Genomic DNA, 19,445 nt, shown 5'->3' on the forward strand with positions numbered 1-19,445 from the left:
GTACACCACATTAGATGTGATGCAGCTGAAAGTACCTGGGATCTTGTAGTCTTGATGGTAGATGGGGATCTTTATCTTGTCCGTGGTCATTATAAATGGACAGGTTTTACATTTTTTATGCTTGCAAGGAAAGGTTCCTGCAGCTGTTGGGTAGGACAGGGAGCTTCTGACAATGATACTTCTTAAATTTGGGGGCTGACTGAAACACAGCAGTGTGGGGTCTGGAAATATGGATTGTAATCAGACATCTTTTTGTAGTAAAAGTTGTAATTTCCATGCAGCTCCTGTTGGCACTTCCAGATTTGAATTGTAGGTGACCACTAGAGGCACACGGTTATTTTCTTCTTTAGCTTTGTAATGTAGCAAGTGATTCTTTGATATTCTGGTGGCCCTTGTAATTTGGTTTTCATTTGTTCTTGGATAGTTGCCCTGATTCAAAAAGGTCTTTCTAAGGTGACCAAGGTATTTTTCTCTATCCATGGGGCTGGAACATCTACGATTGTATCTGATGGCTTGGTTGTAGACAAGAGTTTTTTATGTTTTGAAACTGTCCCATTTAAGGTATGTTGGACGATCAATTGGCTTCTGATTTAGGGATTTCATTGTTCTTTAGCTTAATTACGGTGTCTAAAAAGTTAATTTCAGTGCTGGAGTTGTGTGTTAAGTTGATGGTGGGATGAAATTGTTTAAACTGTTCGTGGAACGTCTTTAGCTGCTGCCCAAATTCGGTACAGATGATTAAAATATCATCAATGTAGCGGTAGTAGGCTAGAAGCCTGATGGGACATGAGGACAAAAAGTCGCTTTCAAGCTTGGCCATGAAAAGATTTGCATACTCTGGAGCCATTTTACTTCCCATAGCTGTGCCTGTCACCTGTAGATAGATCTTGTTGTCAAATTCAAAGTAATTGTGGGTGAGGATGAATTTTGTGAGTTTCACCACAGAATCAGCATCATTCCCGATGTTTTCCATTAAGAATTTGAAGGCATTTAATCCATCCTGGTGTGGGATATTAGAGTACAAAGATTCCACATCCATGGTGGCCAGGATGGTTCCTTCAGGTAGAGGACCTATTGCTGCTAGTTTATTCAATAGGTCAGTTGTGTCCTGAATGTAGTTTCGTATAACCTTAACCAGGGGTTTAAGAATACCCTCTACCCATCCAAATACCTGCTCAGTAAGGGTGCCCACACATGAAATAATCAGCCTCCCTGGATTTCCAGATTTGGGGATTTTGGGAAGCATGTAGAATGCTCCTATTCTTGGACTCTCTGGTATCAGGTCATTGCCTCAAGTCATTTTTTATGGAATGGGAAGGAGTATAGGATACTAAGATTAACTGTGATTGTTGTGCAAATTTCAATTAAATCAAGTTTTAAAATCACTTGATTTGTTGACACAATAGGTTAAAAGATTTCTGGACAAAGTTTCAAGCTTCATTTATCCCATTCCTAAATCCAGTCAAATATACCAGAGAAATATCACATATAATATTTCATAAGATAAAAAGGATATTTTATTCTTTTGTGCCTGAAACCATCAATTTCTGACATTACAATAGCAGAAACGCAGTAATCCTCATAAAACATAAATGCATTGAGGAATGACAGACAATCTCTTTGTGTAATAGAATATTTATTGTTGTTCTGCGTAAATACCTTTTCTTAAAGAACCATATTTAGTTTATTTATATATATAAATGAACAGTAGTTCTCAATGTGAGAAAATACAGTGGATGATATTCTATTCACACATATGACTCAAAACAATTATCTTAAACATAAACAGTATAACAGTATTTTTGCAATCTCAATAAATGTAAAAACCTGCATATTGTTGACCATTGTCCTATTGACATTTATTTACATTGACGTCAAGTTAGAAAAGAATAATTAACGAAAACTGTGCATGGAATGTAGGAGCAGCTCCTAGATATCATTGGTGAATGCATGGCAAAAATCTTTCTACAGCCCCTTTAGATAATATTTTGGAAATAAGGGTTGGTCTCTGAACTGTGAAGATCCACTATTAGCTAGAGGAAGCACAGTTTGCATTTCAGAGGTCTCCCAGTGTTTACTGAAATAAAGGCCCCAACTATATGATGCCTAATATTTGTGGCAGTAGCCCAATTGTAGTGGAACCCCTTAGTGGTACGCCACATGATTTTCCTCTCCCTGAATGAGTTGAACAACTTTCTGTAGCTGCAGCATATACTATTATTTAATACAATATGGTACATGGCTGCTGTATATAGTATTAATTTTAGGAAGTGTATGTGTTTGGAAAAATAAATTATTCTCATACTTGTAGCTATACAGGTAATCAAGCAACTGCCACATTCTCCTAAGTGTCCATTTTGGATTGGCACCAATAAGAAAGACAAACAGAGGAGCATTTATTCACCAGTTCCTATGTCCTAGTCATACCCAGCTCACCCGAAGAGCTCAGGATAAATTGAGACCTGTAGTGAACATTGCGCTAGTATTACTCTATAAAAGAACACCCCGCCACCATCTTTCCAGACATATAGTAAAGATAGCTAGTTAGTACAGTTTAGGTTGCATTCACATGCTGAAAAATTGTGAAATTAAGGTAAGATGACATTGTTTAAAAAATCACAGCAGAGAATTATGTAGGTTTACTGAAGCTTTGCAGCCTGGAAGCACAGCTTATAAAGGAAAACATCTAAGCAACAATCATAATCAGATTACCAATTTGCAGTTCTAAAGACTAAAGCCCCCATTGTATTTAGCGATGCACCAGCAATCCTGACCACGATATGACCCAGTCAGGATCGCTGGTGCATCGCGAAATGGTCTGCCAAACAGGCAGATCTCACTAGCGATGCAGCAGCGGTCGGGGGTCGTCACTTACCTGTCAGACGCGGCGATGATGACAGTCTTCCGCCCGTGTCCATGGCTCGCTCGTTGGCGCCAGCAGGAAGCCGACGACGAGAAATGGACCAGGCCGATCTCGCGCGATCAGCGATATCCAGCGGGGCGCCGGTCAGAGGTGAGAGTCACATGTAGCGATATCGCTAGTGATATCGCTGCTGCATCACAAAATCGGTGACACTTTAGTGATATTGCTAGCGATATTGCTATATGTAAAGCCCCCTTAAAGCTAAGTCCTGTGCATTAAGGGCGGGTGTACAGATGTCAATCTTCACGAATGAGTATTCCTAGGACAAATACTCATTCGTCGGGTGAAATGATTTTCTAGCATACGTAAAGATCATCATTCTCGATAGGGTATCGCTATGTGTGAACAGGACATGTGCTGCCCAGAACCAGGACAGCCTTTGTAAACTGAAAGATTTATTAATGATCGCTTTGTGCACATCTGAAATGTGGTCGGCCTGTGTAATCAGGCTATTAAAAGATGATCGATGTTGCAGATCAGAGCTCTGCCACTGGTCAGCTAATGTAAATCCAGCCTATGAGGATGATTTAGTAAATAAAATGTGAATAAGACAAATAAAATTTGCATATATGTTGAAATAATGAAAATATAAAACTGGATTGTATACATTTCATTAAAAATCTATGAGCTATGTAATAGTGATATATAATCCATAAATCAGTTCTAATTTTACATCTCATTTGTGTAAATTGACAGGAATCGTAGCATCTAACCCATAAAGTAAATACCCACTCTAATACTCTTGAACACCTATTTGTTCTGTACTGAATAATTTCTTATTACATATTAATGGCAGTCAGAGCTTTGTTTTCTGATATGGATCACTGTATCCGACCGCAAGGAGAACCTGTCAGGTAACAAGACAGATTGACAGATTTACTCTCCATATTGAGTATAAAGAGAGACATGTCAACCAAGCCAAGCCATGTTGAGAGAAACCGGCAGGGACCTGTCCATATTACTGGCCTCCACATTCCAACTCAGTTTCAAACTATGTTTTCTCTGTGTAGTTTTCAGAGAAAAACATAAATGATCGCAATGTGGAAGTCTGTCGTTATTTTGTGCTACCTGTGGTTTGGACTGTATGAATCACCTGACATGAACCCTTTCCAGATTATATACTGGCTGTCTTCAGCCACCAGCAGAGGGACCTTGGGAGTAAATGGAATACGGTATGCAGTAAACTCCAATGCGACATCTACAGGTGATCGTGACATTGTCTTTAAACATATATTTCTGCCCAGTATAAGGAATTAATCAGCACTTAATTTGAAGTATAAAAATGAAACAATGATAAAATGTTAAAGATATTGTCCACTACTTTGACAAACCCTTCTCAATTAGTATATTCTCCAATGTAAAATAACAATGGCCTAAGGGGTGGACATATCGTTGGTGCAACAGTTCAGCCGCACAGGGACCCAAAAGCTAAGGGGGCCCATTTTCACCTCTAAAGCAAGTTTAATTGTGCATTACGATGAGCTATTGGACTGCAAAGGGCCCATAGATGGTTCTTACACAGGAGCCTTTTGCTGTCTATGTCCGCCAGTGAACAGCCAGTGAACATCCAGCACTCAACTACAGTAACAGCTTTCACTTCCTTGGATTGTCAGGGTCATCCCAAGGAAGTGGAAGTGAAGCAGACCACCAGCGGCCACTGATTGGCTGCATGGCTCATGTGATATAACTGGTCACAGAAACTCCGACAGATCCAATACTAACATAGGATGGCGCTGCCACAAGGGCTGAGTACAGGCTATTATTTTACATAGGCGACTATGGTAATTGAGAGGCGGTAGTCTGTGTAATAGACAACGGCTATAAGCCTCATATAGAGAAAAGCTTTTTAACCAATCCCATATAGACATTTAAAATAAATACAAAGCTAAAAACACCTCTTGCCAGTCCATTGCACATGAATATAAATTGAGCTAATTGTCGTAAAACATATATAGCGGAGCTCAATTCATCATAGCTCTGCTTCATCTGTATACCATAATTTCCGCATCAAGTTTAAATGCCAAAAAGTTACTTGTCAAATTAAAAGAAAATCCTAAGGGAAATCTTTGACAAGTGAAGGATGTTAGCGCCAGGTGACAGGTGCCCAGTTTCACTTCCCATGAGCTGTGAACATATGACAACCATATGTTCTGTGCAGAAGTGGGCGACGTATCGAGGGGCAGGAAATATGTAAAAATATTATTCATACTATGATTATAGAATATGCTAATGTTTGTCTGCAGACATTAATAATTTAATACAAAAGTGCAGTGGAATAAATAAAATAGCAGCTCGGTCGTCCTCAATGATAATCTAAAATATGACACAGTATAGAAGCAGTGACCATCTCGTGTTGCTTAATATTAAGGCACCATGAAGACAACTTGTTGAGCTACGCATGACGCCTTCCAGCATATTCTTTGTTCAGGATGCATTGTCTTCGGCTGGCACAACTTCCAGCAGTATCTGCAGCACCATGGTGACCCTATCTGGAAAAGAAGAAAATAATAGCGGTAAGTAAAGGATTCTGAAGGAGGAGTTTCTCTGAGGATTTATACATCAGTATTCATCATCGGGTAAAGCTTTTACCTGTCATAACACAATATACATAATGCATTTTTATTTTACATGGCATCTCTCAGTGACATTCACCATCCCCTGCATGCTTTATCCCAATAACATGGAAGGTCAAATCAATGGTCTCACTGCAAATGACTACAAATGAAATAGAAAAATCAAAGAGGTGGATTCGAAAAATGTATTAGAGTTAAAGCCCTAGACATTAGATTAGAACATTAGAATAATGAAAAATGCGTATACCTAAGAAGAAAAAGATGCATAGATTTTGCTAAAAGCTGCGGAAAAGCTGGAATAATAATCACGGATTTACATAAAAGTAAAGTAGCTAATGTAAGCACATGACACATGTAGAATTAAAAAGTTAAAAAAAATAGAAAGAAAGTTAAAAGAAGAAACGTGTTCATCACTCTATATACTAATACGTTTATTCATTATTTTTAAGGCCCACGGCCCACTTTATTTTTGCAACACATAAGGGGTTCTGCAGATATGACACCGATTAGATCATAGAATAACTAAAAAAAGAAGGATATTAAACAGTAAAAAGCACCTACGGTAAATCAAAGCTTGATGTTATGGATGAGTAACACACCATGCTATTTGTCATCATTGTGTCAAGGGATATGATCTCAGATGGTCATGACCAATCCTAGGTTGACCTGACCATGCACCCCACTGCTCTCCAGTCCAGCGCCTTCATTGTAATACATGTTGAAAGGCTGCTGGAAATTGCTACTTTCACAAATAGACACTTAGTATGGTTCTTTTAAGTCACTTGGTAGTCAACTTCAAACAGTTCTCAGCCTTAGTATCTTATCTGTTTGACAAATTCAGCTGACATGAAGATCATTGATGTATATGACCTGCCCTCCTGTCAGGCCCCAAGACTGGAACTAGAGGATCAATCACAGAGGAACAGATGAAGAATGCTGCAATCACTTTATAGTGTGATACTCCATCTTAAGCAATGACTCTCCCAAATCTACCACGATGTGTTATAAGATGCTCCACAATAGTCTGCTATCATTCCCATGCTCTAATAATGTCAGTTTTAGTTCATGGTCAGAGGGAAACTATTTTACTAGTTAATTTTAACTTGGGAAACTATATTATATTGAGTTTTCACAACCATAGTAGTTTATTCTTGTAAAGTCAAATTAAATTTAGCTTATTTTCTGCATTGCCTAATCACTGACTTGACCACAAATAGCCGAGAATGCCATTTTTATCCAGAACCGCATTAAAGTTTAACATTTTATGAATCAGCTAAAATGAAGAAGGATGTAGCTATAGTAAAGGGAATATGTGGCCTGGAGCTTCGGGATGATCACCGATGACTGTGTGCTGTAGACCAATAACACCTTGGGGTTCTATGTTTGTGTGCAGCTACGAATCACAACATTGCTATATCTACATCTGCTACAATGATGTTGTCCCTATGCATTGTATACAACTTTTTTTTCACTTTTCTAATACAATATTTTAATCTTACACTAGAACAACTTAGTCTGAGGTTCTGAGATTTCTAATGCTCAACAACGTCTTTCTTTTTGGGACTGAAAATGTCATTATTTATTGTACACGTAGAAGTATTGGAGGCAAGAGGCATTTGGGAAGGGAAATAATATTGCTAAATTAAAGAATATCTAAATCACAATAAAATTACAAAGTCCAATATCTTTTAAGAGTTATCTTAAAAATTTACCCAGAACCTGCAGGATGTGATTTAGTTTTGTGCACTATTATTACAAAAAGATATATGTCCGTCAAGTTTAATTGAGGGATGGGATAAGATATGTTATTGATGTTTTAATTCATGCAAATTGTTGGGAGTATGTAACAGCTACAGGCTTATGCTGCTGGGACTATCTTAAAGCGCCATTAGAGTTTTTTTTCTATTGCAGCACTAAAGAAAGCTACTAAACTATTTTCCCTGAGCCTAGTCTTATACTTAGCAACTACCACCATTTCCTCTTACCGGCACTACTCTGGTCTCGATCTGCCATCTTGCGAACACAACTTCTGTCTGACTGGATGTGACACATAATGGGCACAAGCTCTCAATCGAATTCCATGAGAGTCTCACTCATAGACTAATTACTGAGCTGTGACTTCCAGTTTGCTTTAGCAAACACTGTTAAGTATAGGACTAGAGGCAGGAAACTCAGATTAGTAGCACCACTACACCGCTACAATAAAAATAAAGACTGGAATATTGCTTTAAGCAGACATTAAGTGCAGCCACGCTAATGTTAATGTTCATTAATACTGTATTGTATGACATCTCAGGTTTGTCTGTGTCAGTTCTCTTCCTGTAATCCTCCATCTGATGATGCTGGAGTTTATGGTTGATCTATGACCCAGGTAAAATCATTCATTCTCCCCCAGTGTCTACAGTAAGTGCTGAATGCTTCTGCTGAAAGCTGAAATCCACAACAAATATTTGTTTCTTTGCACTGCATGTTTTAGTATGATATCTGTTATGCACTTCTGTGTCATGTGTGTATTATAGTAGCTTTGTTACATTGCAGGAGACATCGCAATGCAGGGTGAAGTAACCTGCATATTAACTTTCCACTCTTTGAACATTATTCTATTTTAATAACGGGACCTCTTTAATAATAAGGATGATGGGGAGTGTTTGCATTGATGGGACACAATGATAACAACTACTGTATGTCCTGGAAGTGAAGATATATACCATGTGGACTTGTCACTCGATTCCTGATAGGTGAGGTGTATACTGTACATCAGGGAGGCTGTTTGACGAGCAGTTGGTTTGTCTGATGCAGGTGAGAAGTTGGAGGAAGATGCATGAATTACACAAGTCTGGTTATAGAGAGAGTGGATAGACTGGCCAGGTGGAAGTCACTGTTCTTTGCCGATCAGGGTAAAAAGCTCCTGTGTCCCAAGCAGAGACTCTGACAAAGGTTATCACACTGCCCCAACATAGGTAATAATTGTCATGAAACTACCAAGAGGTTTTTGATTCATAGTGATGAAGCTGAGCCTTCAGGTCATCATTAATCCACCAATAGTGCCATACTACCTCAGTCAACTCATGACCTGAAGCCAGTCCATCTGAGAGTGACATAAAATATTTATTTACAATATCCAATTTTTACAGGATGATGGAAAGTAACAACAGCTTTGATTAGGATCCGTTCAAACAGAACTGATGGAATTGGTAATTCCCATTAAAATGAGATATCAGAGGTACAGTACGTCTGCTCTATCTCTACGTGGCTTATAATGGCAGGAGTGTGGTGAATAGGTGTCTATAAGTACAGTATACGATATAGATCATCAAAATATCCTGTCTACGCATGCGATCAATTATAATTTCCGTAGTCTTAAGTGTAATACAATATTTATAAAAAAAGACCCTGCCACCCACTCGTCAGTCTGACACCTCTCAGTCATTAAGACTGAACTATCAAACAGATGTGAGTAATTGCTTTTTGCTCATTAATCTCATTTGTGGGTAAGTGTGAATATTTCTTCTACGAAGATGTATAACATTTCTGCACATATAACTTTACAGCTGTGAGCTTATCATTCTGCTGTATCATGCAGGGGTGTGAATTATCTAGAAGACATCTTCCCGTAGAAGGGAGGGAACGCGTTTAAAAATGGTTCTACAATATTTTAGCTGTATTAATTAAATTAATTACAAATGCTTTTAGTATAATTTATAAGTGATTCCTTAACACAGCGGATGAAGCATGTTCGGGCACAAAACCTCATTTTTTTTTTATACTGCTAATGTCCTAGGTCTTGAGGTTGAGAGTAATGTAAATGAAGCCATCAAATGATCTTTTTGCAATACAGTAGACGATACTAATGAATCTGGGCCACACTTTTGTCTATGGGAAGAAGCACAGTGCATTGAATCAATTAGAACGGCGCATTTATCACAGTTCTGTTTGCTTCAATTAGTTTGTAAAGGACGGCAGGAATGCCGACATACCGCAATAGAGTGAATGTATTGTCCTCTAGACCTTAAGAGTATCAGCTTAAGTGAACTCGACACTGCAGTAAAGAGCATTTTTCATTCATTGCTTCAGAGGAAAACCATAATGCGCTATAGATACTGTTTTCCTAAGAACATACTTTATTACTTTGGAGGAGATGGTAAACTGTACTTAAGTACTTGAAATTTATTGAAAAATAAACCCTCAACAACAGCTGCATCGCAAACATGTTCCCGAGGATAATAACATTTTTCAGGAAGCTGTAGTGTCATAAAATACAGTAATCTAATGTGATATTGATCACAACAGCTTTTTAAAATGTGTGGTTGCTGCTTGAATTGAAGAGTGTGTTGGAAGTGCAAAGCAAGGCAGAGGTAATGGAGAAACACAAAGTAACATAAAAAGGAAAGACAAAAGCCTTGAAAATGCATTTATTAATCGGCCACACTTAGTGGCACCATTAACGTAACAATCTGTAGTGCATTATACGTCTTCTTTCATACAACATCCAAGGATGAAGGGAATGACCGCCTACCTAGAAATATGTTTTTTCTCAACATACTGCAACTAAGGAATGAGCATGAGTATCTGCAATGAGTAAGAGGCACCTTGTGGTAAATTCTCAATTTGGGATCCTATTGTGGGGCATTAGGAATTGTCAAGTATCATGTACCCTCATAATTTTGCTGAATTTTCCTCCCTTTATTCTGTGCCATCCTATTATGTACTGAATGCCAAAGACAGAGCTTTTCCTGTCATGGAACTGTATTTCCTGGTGACCAGTGACATTGGCAGTGTCCGTCAGTGCTGCCTGCCACCCACCAACAGCCAAAGAGGCCAAGCAAGTACACAACACAAGAAGTGGCAATCACACAATGACTGCAGCTGAGATTTATCCCCTTTAATCAAAATAACAAGCTAATTTTTCTGGGGTGAAGCTGGAATTTAAATACTACAATTTTTTTCACAATACTTTTCCAGTCCTCATATTTATTCTGTATGACAACCTCTAAAATTGATGGACAGAACAGACATCTCTATCTATATCTCATATGTAGTTTAACAAAGAGGTCATGAATAACTGACCATGTAATAGAAAAGCAAAATGAACTATATACATTTTTTTTAAATAATTTAAAAATGAAAACTTCCCTATTTTTTTGAAACAATCAAGGAAAACATTTCAATGTACAGTGGAATGTAAAAGTTTGGGAACCCCTGGTTAAAAATTACTGTTATTGTAAACAGTTAAGCAAGTTGAAGATGATTTCCTTTGTATATTAAGCAAAAAAAAGTATAGTCTTTTTTGTTTTCGTTTTCAAAATTACAAAAAAGTCAATGGGCAAATGCAAAAGATTGGGCACCCTTGGAGATTTGTGTGCTGAGATAACTTTGACCAAAGATCTTATTTAGCCTGTTAGGGTTATGGCTTGTTCACTATCATTTTTTGGTAAGGCCAAGTGATGCAAATTTCCCAGCTCAATAAAACCCAGCCTCCTCTAACCTTGTGCCAAAAAACAGCAACTATGCGTTCTTCTAAGCAGCTGCCTAGCACTCTGAAAATGAAAATGGTGGAGGCCCACAAAGCAGGAGAAGGCTAAAAGAAGATAACACGATTTCAAGTTGTCCTTTCCTCAGTTCGAAATGTAATTAAAAAATGGCAGTTATCAAGAAGAGTGGAGGTTAGGATAAGGTCTGGAAGCCCAAGCAAAATTTCAGTGAGAGCTGCTTGTAGGATTGCTAAAGAGACAAACCAAAACCCTTGCTTGACTGCAAAAGACCTTCTGAAAGATTTAGCAGGCTCTGGAGTTGTGGTACATTCTTCTACTGTTCAGAGACACCTGCACAAATATGGCCTTAATGGAAGAGACATCAGAAGAAAATATCTCCTGCACCCTCCCCATAAAGTTCAGTGTTATAGGTATGAAAAAAAAAATCTAAACAAGACTGATGCATGCATTTTGGAAACAAATCCTGTGGACAGATGAGGTTAAAATAGAACTATTTTGCCAAAATGATCAAAGGTATGTGTGGAGAAAAAAAGGGCAACGAATTTTAGGAAAAGAACATCTCGTCAACCATTAAGCATGGGGGTGGATCAGTCATGCTTTGGGATTGTGTTGCAGCCAATGGCATGAGAAACATTTCATGGGAAAAGTGAAGAATGAAGTAAATTAAATGTCAATGAATTCTTTATGCAAACATAACACCATCTATAAATAAGCTGAAATTGAAAAGAGGATGACTTCTACAAATGTCTTTTACAAATGAATAATAATTCTAAACACACGTCAAAATCCACAATAGACTACCTCAAAAAGCTCAAGCTGAAGGTTTTACAATGGCCCTAACAGTCCCCTGATCTGAACATCATTGTAAATCTGTGGCTAGACCTCAGAATAGCACTGCATGCAAGACAACCCAGTTATCTCTCAGAACTGGAAGAATTTTCAAAGGAAGCATGGATGAAAATCCATCAAAACAAGAATTGAAAGACTCTTGGCTAGCTACAAAAATCATTTACAAGCTGTGATACTTTCAAAAGGGGGTGCTGCTAGATACTAACCATGCAAACTTTTGCATCTAACTATTTTTCTTTTTTGTAGTTTTTAAAATGTAAAAGATGACAATATACATATATACACATTTGAGTAGGCCAATATTTCGGATTTTAAAATTATTTCTCAAATTGGTGTTATAAAGTATTCTAATTTACTGAGAAAATGATGTTTGGGTTTTCATTGGCTGTAAGCCATAATCATCAACATTAACAAAAATAATCACTTGAAATAGATCAGTCTGTTTGTAATGACTGTATATAATATATGAGATTCACTTTTTGTATTGAAGAACTGAAATAAATTAACTTTTTGATGATATTCAAATGTTGTGAGAAGCACTTGTATATACAGCTCTGGCAAAAATTAAGAGACCACTGCACAGTTTTATAAAAATCAGCTTCTCTACATGTCTGACAGCCATTCCATTCCAGTGTCAGTTGAATTCCAACCAGAGTACACCTCATTCTACTTACTGTGCTTCTGATTAGGTGATCACCTGAGCCAAATCTTATTTAATGAAGGAAAGTATAAACAAAACTATGCTGTGGTGTTCACAATCCTCTTGCAATAGGATAAGTTGGATGGCAAAACAAGTGCTAGTAATATCCCAAAAGTGATAGGAATGAAAAAAATAACTTTTAACCATGCCAAAAGGAGTTGAAAAGAAAAGTCTTGAGTGAGGAAAAGAAGGGCTCAATTCTGGCTTTACTAGCATAGGGATACAGTGAGCATCATGTTGCCTCAATCATTAAAATTTCTAAGACGGCAGTCCATTACAACAAGGTCAAGCAGCAGACATTGGGGACAACAAAGCTACAGAGCGGCAGAGGGCGAAAACAACTCTCCACTGACTGGGATGACAGTTGGTTTTGTTCGAATGTCACTCAGCAACCGCAGGATGACATCAAGTGTCCTACAAAAGGAATGGCAGCTGAGGTGAAGAGCACGGCAAGAACAGTTCATAACAGGCTCCTAGAGGCAGGGCTGAACTTAAGTCATGTAAAGCTAGAAAAAAGCCTTTCATCAATGAGAAGCAAAGGAGAACCAGGCTGAAATTTGCCAAAGACCATAAAGATTGGACCATAGAGGGCTGGAGTAAGGTAATCTTCTCTGATTAGTCTAATTTTCAGCTTTGCCCAATACCTGGTCGTCTAATGGTTAGACGGAGACCTGGAGAGGCATAAAAGCCACAGTGTCTTGCACTCACTGTGAAATTTGGTGGCGGATCGGTGATGATCTGGGGATGCTTCAGCAAGGCTGGAATTGGGCAGGTTAATCTTTGAGAAGGACGTATGAATCAAGCCGCATACAAGGTTAAACTGGAAAAACAGTTGATTCCTTCTGCTCGGGCAATGTTCCCCACCTCTGAGGACTGTTTTTTCCAACAGGACAATGCCACACAGCTAGGTTAATCAATGTGTGGATGAAGGACCACCACATAAAATCCCTGTCATGGCCAGCCCAATCTCCAGACATGAACCGCATTGAAATCCTCTGGAATGTAATCAAGAGGGAGATGGATAGTCACAAGCCATCAAAGAAAGAACAACTGCTTAAATGTTTGTACCAGGAATGGCATAAGGTCACCCAAAATCAGTGTGAAAGACTGGTGGAAAGCGTGCCAAGATGCATGAAAGCTGTGATTGAAAATCATGGTTATTCCACAAAATATTGATTTCTGAACTCTTCCTGAGTTAAAACATTAGTATTGTTATTTGATAAATGATTATGAACTTGCTTTCTTTGCATTATTTGAGGTCTAAGGCAATGAGAAAAACTTTGTCCAGCTCCACGATGTAGTGAAAAATATTCTTTATTCACTCAATAGAAATGAGGTTTAAAAGCCAGCATGAGTTACAAGGCATGCGATCGATCAATTTGAAGTTTTCCATCTTTCTGTCTTGAGAAAGTTTATGATAACGACTTTTCAATAAATGTATCAGAACGGTTTTTTATGATTGGTGTATGATGGGGAATAAACAAATTAAATGTTTTTTTGGCTCTGTATATAAACAAAAAAATCATATACGGTGAAAAGAAGAAAAAAAAAATAAAAAAATTCTTTAGAACAGTGCAAATTGGAGTTTTCCATCTCCTCTTTAAACGAATATATTATGGCTGTGTGCACATTTGGTGCGCTAATTGAAATAGTCCCTGAAAAAATCTTGATTTTTTTTTTTTTCTTTTCTTTGTATACATGTGTATACTAAAAAAATGGTTTGTTGTGCTAAAATTAACATTGCACAAAAAAGAAATAAAAATTTGACATGTAATTGAAAACCGCATGCATCTTGAAAAAATTGTATTTATGTAAATTTTACTGTTGTGAATGGTTGCAACATTGAGATCTGTTATGTTTCTCTTCTATTTCAGAAGTTTGCTTCATTTTTTTCATGGATAATAACAAGAGAATAATGAATAAAAATTAAGAAATAAAAAAAAGATAAAATACTACTGAAGGCAATAATATTGTATCTTAATGAATCAAATTGTTATATTTAATTGTGATTGTTAGTTTTCTCTGATCGATCGCATGCCTTGTAACTCATGCTGGCTTTTACACCTCATTTCTATTGAGTGAATAAAGAATATTTTTCACTACATCGTGGAGCTGGACAAAGTTTTTTTCTCATTGCCTTGGATTGTGCGCTTTGACACAGCGGTCTCGTGCTCCGATGTTGGAATGCTATATCTGGTGAGCTGGATTTGTATCCTGATTTATTATTTGAGGTCTGCAAGCACTGAATTTTTTTTGTTATTTTGATCATTTCTCATTTTCTGAAAATAAATACAAAATTTTGTGCTTGGAAATTCGAAGACATGTTGTCAGTAGTTTATAGAATAAAAGAGCAATGTACATTTTACTCAAAAATATAAAGAGAAAACTCAGACAAACTGAAAATTTTGCAGTGGTCTCGTAATTTTTGCCAGAGCTGCATATATGCCTAAAATGCAGGAAATGTGTCATCTTTAAGTTTAGGCCTTTTAAATTTTATTTTATCTTCAAACTTGCTTAACTGTTCACAATAACAGTAGTTTTGACCAGGGGTGGCCAAACTATTACATGCCACTGTATTTAAAATTTAGATGCAAATTATATAAATGACTGAACCCTTATGAAAATCCCACCATCGCATCCAGGGGTCTTGGTGTACTAGTCTTCTATTTGTCTCTGCTTATGGAATCCACTTCACAAACAAACATCAGCCTCTGGGGTGACTATCTCACCCTGTCAGTGCCTAGTCGTCACCCAAATGGCAACTCCCTCTAATGCAGGTGGGCTGGTCTCCTTTATCTGAAAAATCTTCTCCAACACATCATTAACGGGAGCTTTCTGCATTCTCCTCTGTGACGCACACCATAATTCCATGTTAGTAACACACCCAAATGGGTTATACTATACACCCTAAGTTGCTAGCTGCAGTAGATATCACTCTTCTTTGCTTGTCTGATCCATCAGAATGTGTCTAATCTACTGGAACTTTATAATTTATGGAATACTACCTTTACCACTGACCTAGCTATGCCACCAGCAACTAAGCGCTGAAAATGTAAAAGACGCAGAGCAAAGCTCTTGCCCATTAAAGGGTAACTCCACTCTAAAGTAACTTTTCGGAATATGCATGCATACAGTGGGGAAAAATAGTATTTAGTCAGCCAAATATTGTGTAAGTTCTTCCACTTAAAAAGATGAGTGAGGCCTGTATCAGGCTGGGAAGACTGAATCTGCAATAGGCAAGCAGCTTGTTGTGATGAAATCAACTGTGGGAGCAATAATAAGAAAATGGAAAACATAAAAGACCACTGAAAATCTCCCTCGATCTTGGGATCCATGCAAGATCTCACCCCATGGGGGCAAAATAATCACAAGAACAGTAAGTAAAAATCCCAGAACCACAAGGGGGACCTAGTGAATGACCTGCACAGAGCTGGTACCACCGTAACAAATGCTACCATCTGTAAAACACTACGCCACCAGGGACTCAGATCCTGCAGTGCCAGACGTGTCTGCCTGCTTAAGCCAGTACATTGCCAGGCCCATCTGAAGTTTGCTAGAGAGCTTTTGGATTATCCAGAAGAGTATTGGGAGAAGCTCATATGGTCTGATGAAACCAAAGTAGAACTGTTTAGTGGAAACAAAACTCATCGTGTTTGGACGAAACAGAATGCTGACTGCCACCCAAAGAACACCATACCTACTGTAAAGCATGGGGTGGCAACATCATGCTTTTGGGCTTTTTCTCTCTCTGCAAAGGGACAAGAATGACTGATCTGTGTACATGAAAGAATGAATGGGGCCATGTATCATGAGATTTTGAGTGCAAACCTCCTTCCATCAGCAAGGGCATTGAAGATGAAACGTGGATGGGTCTTTCAGCATGATAATGATCTCAAGCACACCGCCAGGGCAATGAAGGAGTGGCTTCGTAAGAAGCATATGAAGGTCCTGGAGTGGCCTAGCCAGTCTCCAGATCTCAACCCCAGAGAAAACTTTTGGAGGGATTTGAAAGTCCGTGTTGCCCAGCAACAGGCCCAAAACATCACTTCTCTAGAGGAGATCTGCATGGAGGAACGGGCCAACATACCACCAACAGTGTGTGCCAACCTTGTGAAGACTTACAGAAAATGTTTGACCTCTGTCATTGCCAACAAAGGATATGTAACAAAATATTGAGATGAACTTTTGTTATTGACCAAATACTTATTTTCCACCATAATTTGCAAAATAAATCTTACCAAATCAGACAAGGTGATTTTCTGGATTTGTTTTCTCAGTTTGTCTCCCATAGTTGTGCTCTACCTATGATGTCAATTACAGGCCTCTCTCATCTTTTTAAGTGGGAGAACTTGCACAATTGGTGGCTGACTAAATACTTTTTTCCCCACTGTAGATAGAAACAGTTGTGCTCAAAAGTTTACATACCCCGGCAGAATTTTTGCTTTCTAGGGATTTATTCAGAGAATATGAATGATAACACCAAAACTTTTTCCCCACTCATGGTTCCTGGTTGGGTGAAGCCATTTATTGTCAAACTACTGTGTTTTCTCTTCTCTTTTTAAATCGTAGTGACAACCCAAAACATCTAAATGACCCTGACCAAAAGTGTACATGCCCCTTTTTCTTCAAGTGCCTTCTTACTGTGCATCTTGAAACAGCCACATTGCTAGTTTTCAGAGAATCCAGTGTTTCAGCTGATGTTATTTGTGGGTTTTTCTTTGCATCCCGAACAATTTTCCTGCCATTTGTCACAGGTCATAGGTGAGGATGTTACCTTTAGTAGCCATTCAAACCCATTTGTGTCAACTTCTGTGCATGTTATCAGGCTAAAATCACCAGGGTATGTGAACTTTTGATCAGGGTCATTTGGATGTTTTGGGTTGTCATGATTTAAAAAGAGAAAACACAGTAGTTTGACAATAAATGGCTTCACCCAACCACTAACCATGAGTGGAGAAAAAAGTTTGGTGTTATCATTCATAGTCTCTGAAAAAAGGGCCAAGAAAGCAAAAATTCTGGCAGGGTATGTAAACTTTTGAGCACAACTGTAGATAGATAGATAGATATGAGATAGACAGATAGATAGGAGTTAGATAATAGACAGATAAATAGCTAGATTTATAGATAAATAATTCTTCAATAGACAAATCTATCTATTTAAGTATACATCTTTTTTTCCATGCAAATATGATTAATAAATTAACCAGTTATAGACACAGAGGACAGGCGTCTGATGAAATGCTTAACACCTTTAAAAAAAAGTCTTTTTTGTCAAATGAAGGTTCAACAAATCTGAGTTAACACTGCCATCTAGTGGTGCGAAGCTCATGTTTGCAGCTGGGGAAGAGCAGAGATTTCTCAGGTTTGTAAGAGAAAAGCATCTAGCTCCACAGTCAGTGAACATACAAGAGAAGCTTTTGTCTGGTACGTTTGGACTGGTGATAGAGAGGATGGTATCATCTAGTAAGATAGTTCCCAGCATCTGAATTTGCATTTATTAATCTGCACCGAATCTTCTTGCATAACTGGTAACTGCCATATAGACTGTAATGTAATCAAGAATTACTATAAGAGATTTATGTAAATTTCAGCACTGCAAGAAAATCATCTTAAATCTCATTAATATGCCAGTCTATTAATAACCATAGCAACCTGTGAAAAGTTGCTTTCCCTTATTTGGAAAACAGATTTAAGCAGAATAAGACACATAATATTATAGAGAAATATGTGTATGTTGTTAACATATGCCACTTAAAGCATATTTATCACCAGACTTCAGAGCACAGAAAGTATACATTATTAAGTAGATCTCTTAGACCTGATGAAACTGGTGTCCATACTTTGAAAAAATTCATGCCAGTATGGATGCATAATTCTTTTTGAAAGTCTAAAAAGTCTCCGCACATCTAGCCTGATTGACATCTGAAATCTCAGAACGCAGTATAAGCTGCAGCTGTCAGTCAATCGGAGGTGGGAAGAGACAGAAAACTCTTGGAGTCCTCAAATCCCTTCCTCCTTGGGTAGGTTTAAATAACAGAATTTTCCACATCAGAGAAAAATGATCCGATTATTCTGATCAGAGTTTGATCAGAGTGACATCAGTTTTTTTCTGATATGGAGAGAAAAAAAGTTCCTCCACCTACTGTCAGTCTGTGAAAATCGGACTACACTTGGATGCCCAATTTTTTTCACTGACCTATTGACTTAAATTGCCCATTTTCATCCAACACTCGAATCGAACATGTCTCTGACTTTTCCCGTTGACCATTAGGTCTGATGAAAAAAAAAATCGGACTAGGGGCGCAGCCCCATAGAATATCAGAGGTAAAAGTGTTATGCATGAAAACGAAGGATAGTCCTCATATGGGAAAATCGGTCGTGTGCATGAACCCTAAGCTGGACTCATTAAAGGGTTATTTTAATATTGAGATTGTACAGTCATTCTTACATGTTTCTTCAAGGTAAACACAATAGAATCATTAGGTCTAAGTTTGCAGTTCTCTTTGTGATCCAGAGGCATATTTGCTTTAGCAATACCACAGCTATGTACAATTTCCAATAACACATCTTTAAACATTTTGCAACTATATATATACATAAAGCTAAGTGTAAGTATGTGTGTGTATCAAGCCACGCCTACCCCACATAGCCCCGCCCAGGGTTGCAAAGGGAAAGTGCGGGATGCGAGTGGAGAGCGGAGCTGCGAGGGAGAGAGCGAGACACGGATGAAGAGCGAGGCTGTGGAGGGATAGAACGGGATGGCACGTGGAGAGTGGGGCTGTGGAGGGAGAGACCAGGATTGTGAAGGGAGAGAGCGGAGCTGTGGAGGGAGAGCAGGACATGGATGGAGAGCAGAGTGACAGAATGAGATGGCACATGGAGAGCAGGGCTGTTACTGGAGAGAGCGG

General features: G+C 38.2%; 1 protein-coding gene across 1 annotated transcript in view; it reads right to left on the minus strand.

Moving 5' to 3' along the window:
- Positions 1-1,619: 1,619 nt before the first annotated feature.
- Positions 1,620-19,445, minus strand: part of SLC7A11 (solute carrier family 7 member 11) — a 366,962-nt gene continuing 349,136 nt past the window's right edge. Inside the window, exon 12 of the mRNA XM_073572101.1 lies at positions 1,620-5,412. Coding sequence (XP_073428202.1) covers positions 5,348-5,412 — 65 coding nt within the window. The 3' untranslated portion in view covers positions 1,620-5,347. The remainder of the gene's footprint in view (positions 5,413-19,445) is intronic.

This window comes from Dendrobates tinctorius, unplaced genomic scaffold, assembly GCF_039654945.1.
Source record: "Dendrobates tinctorius isolate UK_male_01 unplaced genomic scaffold, ASM3965494v1 ptg000030l, whole genome shotgun sequence".
NCBI classification, from domain to species: domain Eukaryota; kingdom Metazoa; phylum Chordata; class Amphibia; order Anura; family Dendrobatidae; genus Dendrobates; species Dendrobates tinctorius.